Source organism: Sinocyclocheilus grahami, unplaced genomic scaffold (assembly GCF_001515645.1).
Source record: "Sinocyclocheilus grahami isolate Dianchi unplaced genomic scaffold, SAMN03320097.WGS_v1.1 scaffold220.1, whole genome shotgun sequence".
NCBI classification, from domain to species: Eukaryota; Metazoa; Chordata; class Actinopteri; order Cypriniformes; family Cyprinidae; genus Sinocyclocheilus; species Sinocyclocheilus grahami.
Genome location: NW_015505399.1, coordinates 399,481 through 416,724, shown reverse-complemented (window position 1 = coordinate 416,724; position 17,244 = coordinate 399,481). Strand labels below are relative to the sequence as shown.

Genomic DNA, 17,244 nt, shown 5'->3' with positions numbered 1-17,244 from the left:
ATAGAATACAGTATATACATACACAGAATATACAGTATATACATAAACACATTTTTTGCAATGATCATTCAAATGTGGTGATCAAACACTTATAATGGTGACAGAGATATGTAAGGGCATTTAACAATAAACTTGCGATGAGTGCGATGCACGAAGTAACGGGGTGTTAGTTGTAACACACGTGGTTTGAATATTTATTTTACCATAGTAACATTTAAATTCTGGCTTAAGTACATTTTTTATCTCAGTTTTTATTATTCATTTAAAATTCGTTCGGCGCCGGACCGCGAATTTAACCACCCGTAACTCCCGAACCCCAGGGGCTATCCACGCGGGGGTGGTCTCATTCGAAAGAGGGCCTCTAGACGTACACTTGATTCGCGTTCGAGAGGGTTCCTTGAGCTGAAGAGATCCCCCGAATTTGGTGTGGATTCGCCGCACCGTTACGGAGATATGGCCGTTCAAAGTTTCAATGGTTTTCCATAGACTTAAGCTTTAAAGCGTTTCATCCAGGTCGCCAGTAGCAAAAAATGGAGAAACTAAGTAATTACACCATTTCAAGCATTTTATCTGCATTATATGGTTTGTAATAAAAAAGTTCATATCGGCGGCATATTCGGCGATACCGATATATTTCGGCGACAGGCTCATATCGGCCGATAATATCGGCAAAACAATATATCGGTCGGGCTCTAATATTTATCCACGTACCTATCTATCCATCCACCTATCCAACCCTCCATCCATTCATCCATTAATCCGTCTAGCTATCCATCCATCTCTGCAAACACCCACCCACCCACCCATCCATCCACCTACCTATCAACCATCTATGCATCCACCCACCCATATATCCATCCACCTACCTATCTATCCTTCCATCCATCCATCCAGCCATCCATCTATCCAACCCTCCATCCATCTAGCTATCCATCCATCTATGCATCTACCCACCCATATATCCATCCATCCATCCATCCATCCCTGAATGGCTCCAAGTAGAGACTGTTAGTTGTCATTTTTTAATTCCTACAAGACATTTAAATTTACAGATCTATTTTCTTGAAATACCATTTAGTAATGAATAAACAAATATTTTCTTCACTCAGTCCTATATCTTACATGGTTTTTCCCTAATGCACAGCAAAGAAGAATGCAATGCAGTGCATTCTAGGGTAACCTTCTGTCTACTGCCTTACAATTTAGATCAAACAAGATGCCATTCCAGATCTTCTATGATATCTCTAAACGTTGTCTAGGTAAGGCAGCTCACTAGGTCTCCATCAGATTTGCCTACAGCGTGTGTGAGTGCACATATGACCTGCTGACTGTTTAGAGAATGATTAACTATGAAGTAGAACACTAGAACACACACACACACGTTTAGAGTCGACTGAGCGGTGAGAGATGGCAGTTGAGATAACGAGTGGCAGAAGTTAATGTATGCACAGATGCCTGTGAAAGCCTGGCACTCAAGGGGCACAGCAGAGACATACGAAGGGAGGAGACCTTGAAGTGGTGGAAGAGAGGAAGAAGATTGAATAGACAGAACAGTGTATGAAGCCACTGGTGGATGTGACAGGGGAAGGAAGGGTGCACACACAAACAGGAGGAAGGGAGGGTGTAATGCGAGGTGACACCAGGCTGCTTCTGGTTCACTAAAGCCTGCCAATAATATGATAATGACACAGCCTCCATCTTCCCCCTTCCCACCAACCCCAACAGCCTGTTGCTGCCCCGTCTCCTCATCTACAATCTCACACGGTGGAGATAAAAACAACGAGGGGGTCCAGCCCCGGCCCTGCTTCTGCTGAATGGAACAAAACACGGGGGAGGAGAGGAGATCAGGCCCTAAACGCGTCCTGACCTCTTTTAGCTGGTCAGTGCTGCCGCAGGAGGCTGAGCGCTTGTGACAGCCCCTCTTCTTCTCTTCGCATTCATCGGCCCAGGCGCTGGGGGTCTGTGGGAGACACACATGAGACCTTCATGAAACAACAATATGTTTTGATCATCACAGCATTGTATTGTTTCTTGACTTGTGAGTATGCTGATACAGTCTTTTGACTCTTGTCCAAAATAAACACTCGCCAAAGCCAACTGAGAATAAAAATTTGGGCTACTTGTCATTTAGCTTTTAACTTTGGGAACTGCAATGTTATCAGGTTTAAATCAAAATTGTGTGAGTCATGTAAATCAAATTGACATGCACATCTTTTACGTCAGAGGAAAAGTTATCACAAGTTTATCAAGAACGTTGTTGTTTTTGCCAGAACTCCAAGTGATACATTTTTTTGCTCTTATTTTTTCTCATTAAGCCAAAAAAACCTAAACAAGAGGAAGAAATCCATGATGAACCGACTCATCTTGTATATGATATAAACAGCTGAAATAATTGAACTTCAACAGGGACATACAAATATTATATACATATAGTACATACAACTTTGCCAGTTGTGGCATAAAGTTAATTTTGGCCTCTGTACACCTTTATAAAGAGTGTTTTACTGTTAGAAAAAGAAGAAAAAAACCCGAGATCTCCATGCTCCTCATGTTTTATGACCATATCAATAGGCTGTCTAGCCTGCCCTTTAAATTCATTCATGCACAATGTCACAAAAAGACCCCTGACAGGAGAGATCACCCTCACCCACACATACGCACAACAGTGAAGGCATGAAGCCGGGGGATGGTGAATCTAATTTAGGACTTCATCCTGTATTCAAACCGCTTAATGCTCATCTTTACACAGAACAAGGCTGGTGTAACTTCTTTGCAAACTTCCTTCCTAAATTTAAAAATACAGCTGGTGTTGCCAAAGACAAGCATGGAGAGGCACACAGAGTGGCTGGCTCTGAGCTTCCTTTGAGTGAAGTCTCTGCCGCTCAAGTGTGATACAGCTCTCTAAAAAGATAACCGCAAACACTGCAGCCAGAGCAGATACGAATGGTGTCTTCGGGGCTGCACACACACACACACACACACATTATATTTTCAAACAGCACGCTTCAAATGAAAACAGGCATCAAGTCATTATATTGTCTGATACTGTATATCAACCTCCCAATGTAACCAGTGCTGAAGATAAGCTAATACTCAAGTCTGATGCATCACAAATCTATAGCAGAAACTACTGAATGGACATATGTGAACTGGACATATTATGCAACTATAAATGTTTCAAACAGTAGTGTACGCTATATTGTTGTCTAGATTAATTCAGCTATCATCTTGGAAATAAAATCAATATAAATTTGAATGCAATTTTAATGTAATCCTTAATCATTTAACTTAAAATAATTAACTTTTGGCAAATAATGAGCCAAGAAAGAGACCTTAACAATCATGGTATATTAATTTAATTAATCAAACTGGAATATAAGGTTAAGTTGTTTGCATTGCACTTTGAGATTCTATATTCTTTGCAGTGTGACTTGTTATACTGCTCATTAAATCATTCTAGTATTCCATGGGTACAGAAAATGTGTACTGTAAACTATGAACATACATACCAAATAATGAAGAAATAGTAAGTAGTTTGCATGTAGCATGGGTTTTAATTCCAACTTGCCCTCAGAGAACTGAAAAAAACCCTAATAAGAGCAGAAAATGTGAACTACATTCCTCAAACATGTGACCTACTTAATTAAAACACAGCATTCTGTGAGAAAAAGTAGTTTCTGGTAGTTCATAGTTGCTAACACACAACTGGGAAACACTTCAGTTGCCTACAGCTCTTATAATCAGTAGTCCACTTCAGCCTAGAGAGTTATGGGAATCGCTCAGCTGTGAGTAGGCCTATGTGCACACCATGGCCTTACTTATGCACTCTGATCCCTTATTGGCACATATTACCTCACTATGAGTACAAACACAAACTCACACAAAGATTTGTTTGGAAACCTCTTGTCTCTGTCCCTCTCCTCTGGTTAAGTGCAGCCTCCCGCTGCCGTTAACGGCCCGACACCAGAGATTCAGCCTGTGGGTTTACACCATAAACAACTCTCGATCATTCTACACTCAATACACTCAACGTGTCTGTACTAGCAAGTTCACAAACTTCCACTCAGAATGCCGTATGGAAATTTATTACCGGACAGCTATGGCCTTATTTAGATATCTGGCACAGTTGAGGAGTGATCTTATGTTGAGGAGGTATGGAAAAGTAATCTCGTTGCCTCAGCCTCTCTCAATCATTCAAAGGTGTGAGCCAAAACTATAAAACGCAGTACAGAAAAAAATAAAACCTATGGCACAGCCCAAGGCATTAGCTGTCAAAACTCAACCAATCAAATGCACTTCTTTAACAAGCAAACATGCTTTTTTTTGTGACGTGCATCATGACATTAAATCAAACTTTGGCTTTTCTCAAAACCGCAATCCTGTTTTGTTCCTTTCTAGTGTCAAAATTCACCCATGTTTAACAGATTTTCACACAAGCCTCCTCGCACACCATTAATTAGCAGGTCCATTTATCAGGGAGACACACACACATTGACACTTTCTTTGGCCTTGGACACAAATGGTGATAAACATGTGCAGGGAAACCAGTCAACTCTCCTCTCTGTACAGCCTGAGGCTGTCTCTCGACACATAAAAGACATTCATTCCAATTCACACTCCCTTCAAACAAACACTTAACGTCAGCTGACATCACACACACAAGTGTACATACACTGTATGATCAAAGCTAAACCTCTGACATGGTTTAAAGGTTCAAAATTACTTTCTTAACTGTTCCTGGCCTTTTTTCATGTAAAGGCTTTTTTTTCAAAAAGTAATCGCTTTCTTCACCTCTGAATATCAAACCTCAATTTTCACAATTCAGAGAGATCAAATTAAATCCCGTCTTGCATTACATATTTACAGTTAAAGATTCAGTTTTGCTCAGAAATGCATCTGAATGAGAACTATTAGTTTTGTTTTTAAAATAAAACAACACACATTAGATGAAAAGTCTAATGAATTTCAGAGCAAAACTGGATATTCAAGAAGGGGAAAAAGAATGGCGGGGTTTTATTTTCTACAAATAGAATGGATTGTGAAAAGTTGACATAGCATACCAGGGTTTATAGGGAGATTAGGAAAAACAACTCTTCCTCCAAGACTCTCCTGGCACCTGTTGATTACAACATTAGCGGCCTTGATGACGTCAGTCAAAAAGGAAAGGTGTTTCAGAGGTGGAGCAAGTTATAGCACAATAAAATCAGGAAAGAATACCTGTCAATTTGATTTCATGCTGACTTTTTACATGAATAGGGAGCATTCATGGAAATATGTCAGACATGTTAAAATTCGGACAAGTTAAAAGAACACGAGAGAACAGAAATCGAGAACAAAAATAGAGCTAAAGACACAACGAGAGAGAAAGCAAGATGTGGCTGAACGAGCCAGTAGGATAAAGTTTCTCTTCTTAATTAACTTCCTGCCCTGTGTGTGAACCTCCACGAGGCGAGCCGGAGGAGCGGTGGCTCCTGTGCCCGGGTGTACCTCTCCTACCCCTCCCCAACATTTATTCCTCTAAATTCCTTTCTTTCTTTGTTTAATTAATCCGTGCATGTGCTTTGTTCCATCGCTCTATTCCACTTCTCTTGCTATTGTTCTGCTGGTTTCCTCACACTCATCTCGGTCTGATCCCTCTTTTCTTCATCTCTTTTTTTTTTCCTCTTCTTCATCGCCGCCTACTCCCTTTATACACTTCTGGTTTTCCTACCTCCTCCTCTCTTTCATGCTCCCTGCAGGCTTCCTCTTTTCCTATGTGTGTGTTAAAGTGGATGGTGACCAAGCGCTTTGTAATGGTGTGGCATTCAGTTCTAGTTTGCATCACATGGGCTTGTTGACACTTGGTACAAACATCTGCCTCAGATGATCCGATAAACAAAAGAAATACAAATTCAAAAGAAATTCAAATAAGTTAAATAAATACATTTAAAAAAATTAAATAACTACATTAAATTATTATAATATGAACATATTACCCCAATTTTACAGTTTCTGCACTGGCTACCTATTAAGTTCCGTAACAGAAAGTACTATACAAACAAACTTGAATTGAATTGAATTAAATTGAAAAAAAAGAAATAATACAAAATTAAAGATTTAATAAAATAAATAAAAAATGAAACAAATGAAAACTTCAATTAAACAAAATACATATATATATATATACATACACACAAACACACACACACACACATATGAGGGCTGTGGGGCATGAATGTGGTGTGACTGTTATGAATGTCACATTCTGAATGTGAGTGATTTGATCACTTTTCCAATATGAGAATTTTGGACACGGGTTACACTAGTATTTAGTGCCGTCCAATTGTGATCGGCCAAAACAACACCAGATGTAAACTGGGTCATGGAAACACACATTCACCCCTCTTATCTGCCACAAAAATGCTAATTCCAATCTAGATTTATGCCCTCTCCATAGTCCCAGAATATTTTATGACTGTGACTTTAGTCGGGCCTGTGATGGCTCAACCTGACTGCTTAGTTGATTGCTTTAAGATAGACAACAAACAGTCCATCTCTTTCTGAATGCTGCTGCAAGTGTGTGTGTGTGAGAGAGTATGTGTGTCGTCTTTCAGCTGTGGTGCTCTACAGCAGTTCAGCTCCATGACTGATTCTGTTGTGTTGAGCGCAGGACTGGGCCGCCCAGCTCCTGACTCGCTCTCAGAGCTGCAGCCAACTGCCAGGATCACTTCCTCCTTGCCAGCAGTTTAAGATTTCCAGCGGAGCAGGCTGGCTACACACAAACACGGCTCTATTTAGCAGCTGTGGACGCTGCACAGAGGGATCCTCTGCTAAGGAGGAGGAGCATCTGTCTGCTCAGGCCTGCCAGGACATACACAGTCCGTGTGATACTCGCTTTCACACGCGTTTACAGATACACAAGCAGTTTGTCAGTCCAATTTAGAAGTTTGTGCCACGGATTTGGCACGCAAAGACGGTGTGGTTTGTCTCGTCTTTTCTACAAATCTCAACCAGAGATTAATTCTCTCTTTTTCTGCACCCAGATGGGTGACACATCAGTACAGCCCTTACTTGCTGCAAAAATGTACCACAGTAAGCACTTGCATTGAAATACTGGACAATAAGCTAATAAATATTCATGTTATGGCCAATGTTCCCTCTAAGCGGCACACGCATAAATGAGTTGGGAAAGCCATTTGTGAAAGCGAATGAATTGCAATGCTCGGGTAAACCGCTATAGAGTTAGAACCGGTGAATGCGGATTCATAGAAAGAGAATGATGTGCGCCAAATGAAACCGAATATTTTAATGCGGACGAAATAGCTCAAATCAAGAGCCAACGCAAACGCAATGACATGTGAAATAAAATGTCATCATGTATTAAAGAAGAGTGGCTTGATTAAGTGCTGGAAATAGCAGATGATGGGCACAGAATGGTAACAAAACTCGGAGACATTTACATTCACACACAGGTATATTGTGCAAACTGTACTTCATAGCCTAGCTATAGAAGAATTCACGTTCTCGTTTTAAAAAAAATATATATATTTAACTTACAGATCTCAGTTTAAATGCTTCAGTTTGTTTTCTGTTCTATTCTATTAGTTTAAATGCTTCAGTTTGTTTTGATATTTTATTATGTTAGGCCTATATTATAAACCTAATAAATAATTGACCTTGTTTTCTCTCTTAGTCTCGTATGCTCATCAAGGATATATTTATTTGATAGAAAATACTGAAAAAAAACAGTAATATTGTGAAACATTATTGCAATTTCTAATATTGGTTTCCTATTTTAATTTTAAAATATAATTTATTCCCATGAAGCAAAGCTGAATTTTCAGCATCATTACTCCAGTCTTCAGTGTCATATGATCCTTCAAAAATCATTCTAATATACTGATTTATTATCAGTGTTGAAACTGTTGTGCTGCTCAAGATTTTTTTTTATAAAATATATTTTTTCTTTGATTCTTTGATTAATAAAAAGTTACAAAGAACAGCATTTATTCAAAATAGAAATCTTTTCTAAAAATATAAGTCTTTACTATTCTGATCGTAAATATTCAACATGTTTGATTCGCGATCGGGGCGCCTCCGACGTTCTTCCGAGCAGAATCAGTCACTCTTAACACACCTCACACCACAGGAAAATCTGATAAGATAATCTTTAGAACACCAAGATAAACGGAACATTAACTAGGATTGTCGGAAGGGGAGAAATTGGCCCAAAATCAGCCCAATTATCTTGTGGTGTGTACCCAGCATTAGTTGTTATGACACAAAAAAGTCTCGATACCTTTTAGGTTCTGAAAATTCGATAACTAATGCTCTGACTTTCAGACATTTTTAAGTGTAGCTTTAGCTTAAGTCTCCAAACACCGTTTGGGGCCACTGTACATTAAAACCCTGATAGAAGGCAGTTTCAGGTCCTCACTGGAGAGCCGAGCACTGTCTGGATAATCTGCCAGCTAAGCTTTTCTGTAACCCTATGAGTTCTCATAGAGTGGTGAATTCCCCTTGGACAGGCTGTTACTCTGTCTTTCTGCTGGACTGGAACACAAGGCCGGTTACTGAGAGAGTGCCAAATTTACCACAGGCTTTCTGAACACTGAACACCAGTGTTGGAAAATACTTCAGATTTTTAGCCTGTCAGTGCAGAAGGGGATTATCATGACAAAAAGAACTTTTTTGTTAAAAAGTAACAAAGCTGGCTGGGCCACTGAGGTTCGTGAACCAAGTGTGCGAACGGCTACGAAAAGACCGCAGTAACGTGGACACTTGTTAAAGGTTAATGGTTTTCTTGCGCAGGTACATGGGGTTGTAAACCTTACAAATGGAAATCCCTCTGGCAACAGCACAGATGCATCTCACTCAATATTTTCTGGCCTAAAAACATTCCTCACGTCAGAAAAGCCCTGTCATTGCTTAATGTAGGTAGGAATTCACGTGCACATATTTGTCTTCATAAACGGATAGCTCTCTGATAGTTCACACATTCCACACATATCAAAACGTAGTCTAGTAATGGGTTGGGAAAGGACGCTTATGTAGACATGGCGTTAAGTTTTTGCAGGAAATGCAAGTGGCGTTTGCCTGTGCAAACATGACTCTACAATATTCTATGGGGGGGTGGGGGGGGGGGGGATTGCCAGTGCATTGATTAGATATTGTTGGCATGTTGCTTGGGGTGTTTTGCGTGGTTGCTTAGTCAAAGGAGCCCACCCACAAGTCGCTATGGCATTCTGAACTCTGTAAATGAGTAAAATCCCTCCTTCAAAGGAAGTATTGGGGATTTACTGGCTTTTTTTTTATCTTCCTGCAAGACAAATTTAACATCTTATCAATTAGGCTACATTTAGACTGCAGGCAAAAGCAGCCCAAATCTGAGTTTTTGCTCATATGACTCAGACTTGTTTTTTTCCCCTTCTATAACAGTGTGAATCGCAAACACCACATGGAATCCGAGGGTTTTTTTAGTTTCTGATTTGGGCCACATCCATGTGGTAATAATACAGGTCAGATACAGGTCTGATGTCTGAAATGTGACCTTAGTCTGAACAGTCAAATAGGAATTCATGAGACTTTTATGTCACTCTCGAATGACATCTAATCACAATTCTGCACTGACAGATGGATTTTACTTAGCGGTAGCTCTTTGGTCACTCACTATATATGGAAGACATCCATGACTGTAGTCAGTGAAGGGACAGGGAGGTGTAAGTATTACGGCGATAGCTCTATATAAGCAATATAGGCCATTCACACAGAATGTGTTCTTGAGTTTAAAGATGTGAGGCACAGTGCAGCAGAATGGAAAAGAACGCAAGGTTTTGAGACATGTTTTAAAAACTGAACTACTTTTAACTTGACGTGACATCTTAAAAATTTGGAAAAAGCTGAAAAAAGCTAATACATACATCTAGAGCATTTTTACATAGGAAAAAATAATTAAAAAGCAGCATAGGTGAGCACAAAATCATAGACAAGTAGAAAATATACTGGTAATATGGACATTAATTTCCATAAACGGTCGGTTCCTTTTCACATTATTTCTTTGTTTAATATAGATATTTAACATAGTAAGGCTAAATATTGTATTGAATTTATACTTCCTTTGAAAAGACTTAAAAAAAAGTTTTGAACATATTAACTGAAATGATCTCACCATATGGAATTCCTTTAATTTTTATTTATTTTTAAAATATTGCTTTATTTAAAATAAAAAGTTAAGAAAAAAAAAAAATCACTACTCGTAAAAGTTAGGAATCGGCACTAATATATTCTTCAGGATTCCTATCCCTAAGTCACACTATTTGAGATATCAATCTTGTTAGCGGCTCAAAAGGTGACATACTAAAGTGATTCTGATGCTTGCCATAACAAGCACTACTATGACAATGTATTTCCTCACAAATGCCTCTGTAGAGTCACATTACTCCTTGTAAGCTTTAAAAATGAGTAGTAACCTTTCACATCAGACACCCGGAGGGCCAGTCCATAACCATGAGAAATGTTGCTACATGGTAAAAAACCATTCCCAATAAAAAACGTTAGAGATTTCATTCCAAGGATCCGGGCTCTTCCCCAAGGGTGTGAGCTGATGTAATTTTAGCACTCATTTATCTTAAATGAGGAAGTTTTTAGGTCTGGTTCTTGAGAACGCTCTTGAGAACAGCTCAGCGTGCGTGTCTGATCAGGTTTCTTTATTATTGTAATTATGATGCACCGTGGCAGAAGGCTCATGGAGAACTTGTCTCTCTTTCCCCTCCCATGACTTTCTCAGGGCGTCTGACAAAGTATGAAACATAACCTACAGCACTACAGCAGCTTCAACATGTGTGCTGTGCAAACCATAGAAGTACAAAACTGCTAGGTTACAGAACGCACACTCTGCTGATCCTGTATTGGCTATAAATCTGTTACAGCTGGTGTATACAGATTCACACAGAGTGCATTCATGTGTGTGTGTGCGGCTGCATATTTCTCAGGGAGAGCAGCAAAGGCCTTCATTCTGTGTTGTTGTTTGGTCACTAGGTGTGAGCTCAGCTCCCTGGCAACTGACACCGTCGTACGGATCCAAGATCTAGTTATTTTGGCGTGATGGTCGAAGAAGAAAGAGCAAGCTCTGCAAATGTCGGCCAAATTCCACACTCGCCAAGTTTCCTTTGCACTCATTGTGAGATAGGCACACTGCTGACAAAAAGAGTTGGGTGGAGGTCTGGAAGATCTCCAGAGGAAAAATACACACACACACACACACTCACACATAAGCTCAGGCTTTGATGAGCGAAAGTAAGTGGAGATCCTAGAGAACCAGGGTGTATAATCTTTGATGCTCTTTTGTATGGGTTTGAGTGATCTAAATGAACACCATGCCTCTGACATCACTTCTTTTTTAATATACGCCTCTTCACTCATTAAATCAGACTCACATCAATAACTAATTTGTTGAAATGACAGCAATAAATAATTAAGAAAAGGATTTTTTTTTCTGTGAGTGAATGTTTTGCAAATGTTCAGATATGTACTGGCCCTGTGGTGCTTCTGGAAGTAAAAACAAGCTGGAAAAAACAGGCAGCTTCAGGAAAGAATGCAGCTTGATGGTGGACGGTCTGCCTTCACCAGAAATATGCCGCAGTTTCCTCTCATCTCTCAGCAAACCAGGGAGAGGCTTCCTCCTTTTCACTCTCTCTCTCCACTCTCTATCTTTTTTCATGCATAATAACTTTCACATGGTATTTCCCTTATTTTGTAGTTACATTCAGTTCTTTTGTAAAATGGTAAATTAACGTCTGTGTTTGGACCTGTGGAAAAACAACATTAAAATCGCAGAGTAATAGATGTTAATAGCTACTCACAAATAAAGGTAAGAGTGTGCATGTGAGAACACATCTGTGTGGCCTACGCACTCACCACACCAGAGGTAAAAGAGTGATGGTTTGTTTTGAGAGATGTTTATTTGCATTTATCCATTAATAAAGTTTGTATTTATTTTGGTGCAATTACAGCATTATTCTACTGGCAAACTATGACTCTAGCTTAATACAGGCTGATTGATTGTAATATTTGTTTATTTGACCAAGACTAAATTCATCTTGCCTTAAAAGGATAGTTAATCCCAAAATGTTAATTCTGTCATCATATACTCACCCTCATGTTGTTCCAAGCCTGCATGACTTTATTTATTCTATAGAACATAAAAGAAGATCATTTGAAGAACTGTTTTTGTCTATACAATGAAAGTCGGACCCCTAATGACTTTCATTGTAGTGACCAAAAAACACAAAAAATATCTACTTTTGGTGTTTCAGAAACAAGAAAGTCACACAGGTTTAGAACGACATAAGGGTGAGTAAATATGAGAGATCAGTTGAGCATTTGGTTTAGGAATCAGTGTTGCACTACAGACCCACAATAGTCAAAGACTGATGCATATTGCATAGTTTGATTTTGAAACATTTAGTGAAGTAAAAAAAACTAACTGTTTTCTATTTGAATATATTGTAAAATGTCATTTATTCCTGTGATGGTAAATCTGAATTTTTAGCATCATTACTCCAGTCTTCATGTCACATGATCATTCAGAAATCATTCTAATATGCTGATTTTCTGCTCAAGATTATTATTATAAATGATAAAAACAGTTGTGCTGCTAAATATTTTTTGTGTAAACAGTGATAGATTATTTTTTTCAAGATTCCTTGATGAATAGAAAGTTAATAAAAACCGCATTTATTTGAAATAGAAATCTTAAGTGTCTACTGTCACTTTTGATCATTTTAATTAGAGATGCACCGATACCACTTTTTCCAGTACTTGCCCGATACCGATACTTTTGTTTTTGGTACTTGCCGATACCGAGAATCGATACCAATATTTTTATTGCATTTGTACATTTTTTAAATATTGGGTACAGAAGCCAAAAGAGTATGTATAATGTTAGTTGGTTAACTTTATTTATCAAATAGATAGTCAAACCAAAATTTATTCAGACACCTTCAACATTTCTCACATTATCAGTTTATTTGCTATAGTTTAGAAAATGGTAATAAAATATGACAAGAACTCAGAGTTAAACTGTCAGAACAAATTCATCTTGATAATGTTAGATCACTTTGATAGAAAGGTATGTAATGGATTACAATCAACCAAAAATTATTCAGACAGCTGTTAGTATGACAGTATTTACACAACCATCAATACTTAGTCGGGAAACCCTTAGCCTTAATGACAGCCTGTAGTCTCCTGGGCGTGCTGTCATCCAGGTTCATGCAAACCTCAACTTCAATTTTTCTCCCAAACTCGGTCTGAATAATTTTTGGTCCCAAATTTTTTACCAGTTTTACTAGTAGTCCACCGTATGAAGACTTTTTGGGTATAATTTATCACAGTTTACTTTATTTTGCTGTCCTCACTTACATAAATGAACTATAGTGTCCTGCACCCACTAAAAAAAATATCAAAAATTATATCTGAAAAAGCGGGAAAGCGAGACGGGAGAGAGACAGAGTGGGATTATGGCGTCTACTGGATCAGATCGATAGTTAGGCAAATTAAAACTAAAGAAAACCGTATGCAACTTAAGCTTCGAAATGACAGACAACTAACAAAAAAGGTAATTTGCAAGAGCTGCGTCACAGCGCATATCAAAAGCTCCCGTATCGGTTCTGTTTTCAGTACTGGAGAATAAAACATTCTTAGATGTTTTTGTTAGTACGTGAACGTTATCTTACAATTTTAACGAGTACAAGTATAGAAGCTCAGTATCGGGCCCGATACCGATACCAGTATTGGTATCGGTGCATCCCTAATTTGAATGCATACTTGCTGAATAAAAGTAATTAAATTATAAATAAATAAATAAAAATACTGACTGACTATCTAAAAATTATTACTAACCCCAAACCTTTGAACGGTAGTGCATAATTGAGATGGTCTATCCTATTTAAGCCAACCGAAGCTGCAAAGTGAACATGCTGACACTCAAAATGTCTGGCTAAACGAGACTCAGGTCGACTGTGCCTCATGGGTGCCGAATGCACACAAAAGACATGTCTGTGGTGGTTTCATGGGTTTGTGTTTGCACAAAGCAAGTGTTTCTCAGGTGAGTCATGCTGGTGGTTTGCAAAACACGCATCTATGCAAGTAGGTATTTGATGTTGGAGAGGTTGGAGTGGAAAGTTTTCGGAGAGAAGTGAATGGCTGATTGACGGGAGGCGTGTTTGCGTGAGATGTTGGATAACATAAAATGTGTTTCTAAACTGGGTAATAACATCTTGTGTACAACTGGTGCAACTCACCTGGGTGGATTTGTCCCTCATGCAAGGGGCACAAGGGGCGTGGTTGGCATCCCGGGGCCAGTGTCCAGACAGGTAAGGGGCCGTGAGCGCGTCCAAAGAAGAGGTGCGACGAATGCTACCGTTATTGCTGGTGGTATACCAAGACCCTGCCACAGGAAGTCTATGCTTGTCTGCAAGACAGCCAGAAAGCACAGAGGAGATAAAGAGGGGAAAGGAAGGATGGGGAGGAGAGACAGGGGTCGAATGAAAGTATATGAATGAGACGTGTGGGGGAGAATAAAACAGATGGGAGGGAAACAGAAGAAGAACATACGTTAGAGGTTGCATGTTATGAACACAATATGTCATCACAGTAAGTGCTCAGAGACGCTACTCAAAGTGTGTGAGATTACACCAGCTTGAGTGTAAATGTCCGCTGGACTGGTGGGGATGGAAACTAAAACCCAGCAGATTGAGACAGAATTAGTCTGGTGTCCAGTAGCTCTTTTAATAAAACTAAAGCTGATTAACTGCTCGACTGGCGTGGAGGAAGCGGCCCGCATGACCTACATTTAGTGCGTCTCCACAAGTAATTGCCCCCTTCACTCTCGGCTCTCTTTTTCTCTCATTTGTTCTTTCTATCACACAATCGATGGCTTTCTCTCCCTCTCTTTGAAAGACTACTCTTTTATATAAATTCACACTATTGAATATACGGCGCAGACGTACAGTAAAAAAGTGCAGCTTGCTGTTTTGTACCGCTCTAAAGAGATGACGTCTGAGGGATTTTACACAGGAAGTTCAGCCTATGTGCTTTTCAGAACAGTTTTTTTATTAAGAAAGTCCCATTCTCTTTTGCCACATAGGTGACATCAGTCTTTGTGTGTGTGTGTGTCAGGGAAGCAAATCAGAAGGGAACAATTACATTTGTTTGCCTCCAATAGTCCAATGGGAATGTGAACACTCACCTCAGTAATAAAACAACTACTACTCTTCACTGTTGGGTGGATCTGCTGTTATTTTAAGGCAAAACTACAGAAAACTCCAGTCTTACATAAAGCAGAACAGGGATCTTGCATTACGTTTTTCAAAATAGTGCTGGCTTGACTTTTTTGTGTGTTGTACACATTGAGGAAAGTGAGAGAGGATCTAAAGAGGAGGAACCTGTAAGGAATTCTGGGGGAAGTCATGCGAGAAAGACAGAGGAATTGGCTACATAGCTCATGTTGCAATCTCTACACGGTATGCTTACACTCACTAGGAAAATAAGTGCATGTGCAAGGCTCCGAAACAACCCTCAATGCAATGTGAATGGTAAATCTTCTAGCTAACTCAAGCTCAATTTATCGGATTAATGAATTCTGAAATGAAAATATGTTTCAGAACACAATTCATAAAAGCAACATGAATATACGCCGCATTCTCAGTGTTGCCACATGAGGCACTCTAGTGAACATTAGCATACAGAGATCTGTTCAACAATAAGATTTCTGTCAAGGTATAGTTTGAAAATAATCTTAGTAAGTTTTTTTCTTGACATGTATCTAGCTACCTGAATAAAAATTATTATATATATTATATTATATATTAAATTATTATTATTATATAGTTATCGATACTCATCTTTTATAACTGAATAATGGCTTTACTGATGCTTTTGAAAATTGGTAACTAAATAACCTTTACATTACAACAATAAAAATATAATATGCTTTAAATATTGTATGAAAATACTAATATTAATAAAATTAATAATAATAATAATGACGATGATTTGGCATTGAAATCAGTTGTGCCGCTTAACGTTTTTGTGGAAACAGGGATACATTTTTAAGGATTCTTCAAATTTAAAAGTTCAAAAGAACAGCATTTATTAGAAATAGAAATCTTCTGTAACATTACAAATGTATTTACTGTCACTTTTATTCAATTTAATGCATCCTTGCTGAATAAAATTAGTAATTTCTTTTAAAGAAATCTTACTCACCTCAACAATTTGAACGGAATATAATTAGAAAATTGGAAATATTGGGCAAAAATATCAATAGCATCGGTCAGTCTCTATTAAATGACATTTTAGGTTAACTGACATAGACATCAAGCCTCTTTGAGTACCGAGGTTTCACAGTAACGCAGGAATGCATGGCAAGTATGTACAACAGGACCACACGCTTGCAATGCATTTGCCAAACATTCCCATCTGTGTTTGCGTTCTTGTATAGTGTTTGTTTCTGACCTAACAGTGCACTGATCTACACCTAAATGACTGAAAAACCTTTATGTGTGTGTGTGTGTATATATATATATATATATATACATACACACACACATACTACATAATTGCATACACATAGATGCATGCACATAAACAAGCATGGCACACAGAGGACAAACTCTCACACGGGGATGTTATCTCATCTCTGATAGGCTCATATGAGAGATGCTATGATGTACTACTGAGCAATGAATTCTCGTATCGTCCCTGTCTATGCACAGTAGGTTCTTGTGTTGTGTCTATCCTGCATCTCACTCAGCAGATCCGGCACACATGCTGATAATGCACACAGTGGCCCATGAGCCGCGTCCTTGGGAAGTCTGTGCTCTTGACTTTTGTCTCCTAAAACGAGTGAATTTGACTAGACCAAAACAATAATAACGTCACAGCAATTCATCAACAGTACCATGAATACGCCTACAGTTCAGTCAACACAGATACAGATAACCATCTTCTCAGAAACGTCTCAACCCGCAGGATTATGATATACTCACTGTAGCTCTAAGTGGACAAACCCAAGCAGAAGGAGAGGCCTGCAGCTAAAGTAAAAGGGTGTAATAGTGACCTGACTCCTAATAGTGCTCTTTGTGAGGACAGAGAGATCAGCCTGGTCTCGTCCCGGCCTGCCTATACCACCCCCTCTCTGAATAGACTGGGGGAGTGCCCTGTTATACCCCCAGCCAAGAGCAAAAGAACAACGTCCTCATG

At 38.9% G+C, this 17,244-nt stretch overlaps 1 protein-coding gene across 1 annotated transcript in view; it reads right to left on the bottom strand.

Annotated features, from left to right (window-relative positions):
- Nucleotides 1-17,244, bottom strand: part of fam117bb (family with sequence similarity 117 member Bb) — a 45,916-nt gene that overhangs the window by 21,143 nt on the left and 7,529 nt on the right. Inside the window, exons 2-3 of the mRNA XM_016287268.1 lie at nt 14,283-14,452; nt 1,868-1,960 (exon numbers count right to left, since the gene is read on the bottom strand). Coding sequence (XP_016142754.1) covers nt 1,868-1,960; nt 14,283-14,452 — 263 coding nt within the window. The remainder of the gene's footprint in view (nt 1-1,867; nt 1,961-14,282; nt 14,453-17,244) is intronic.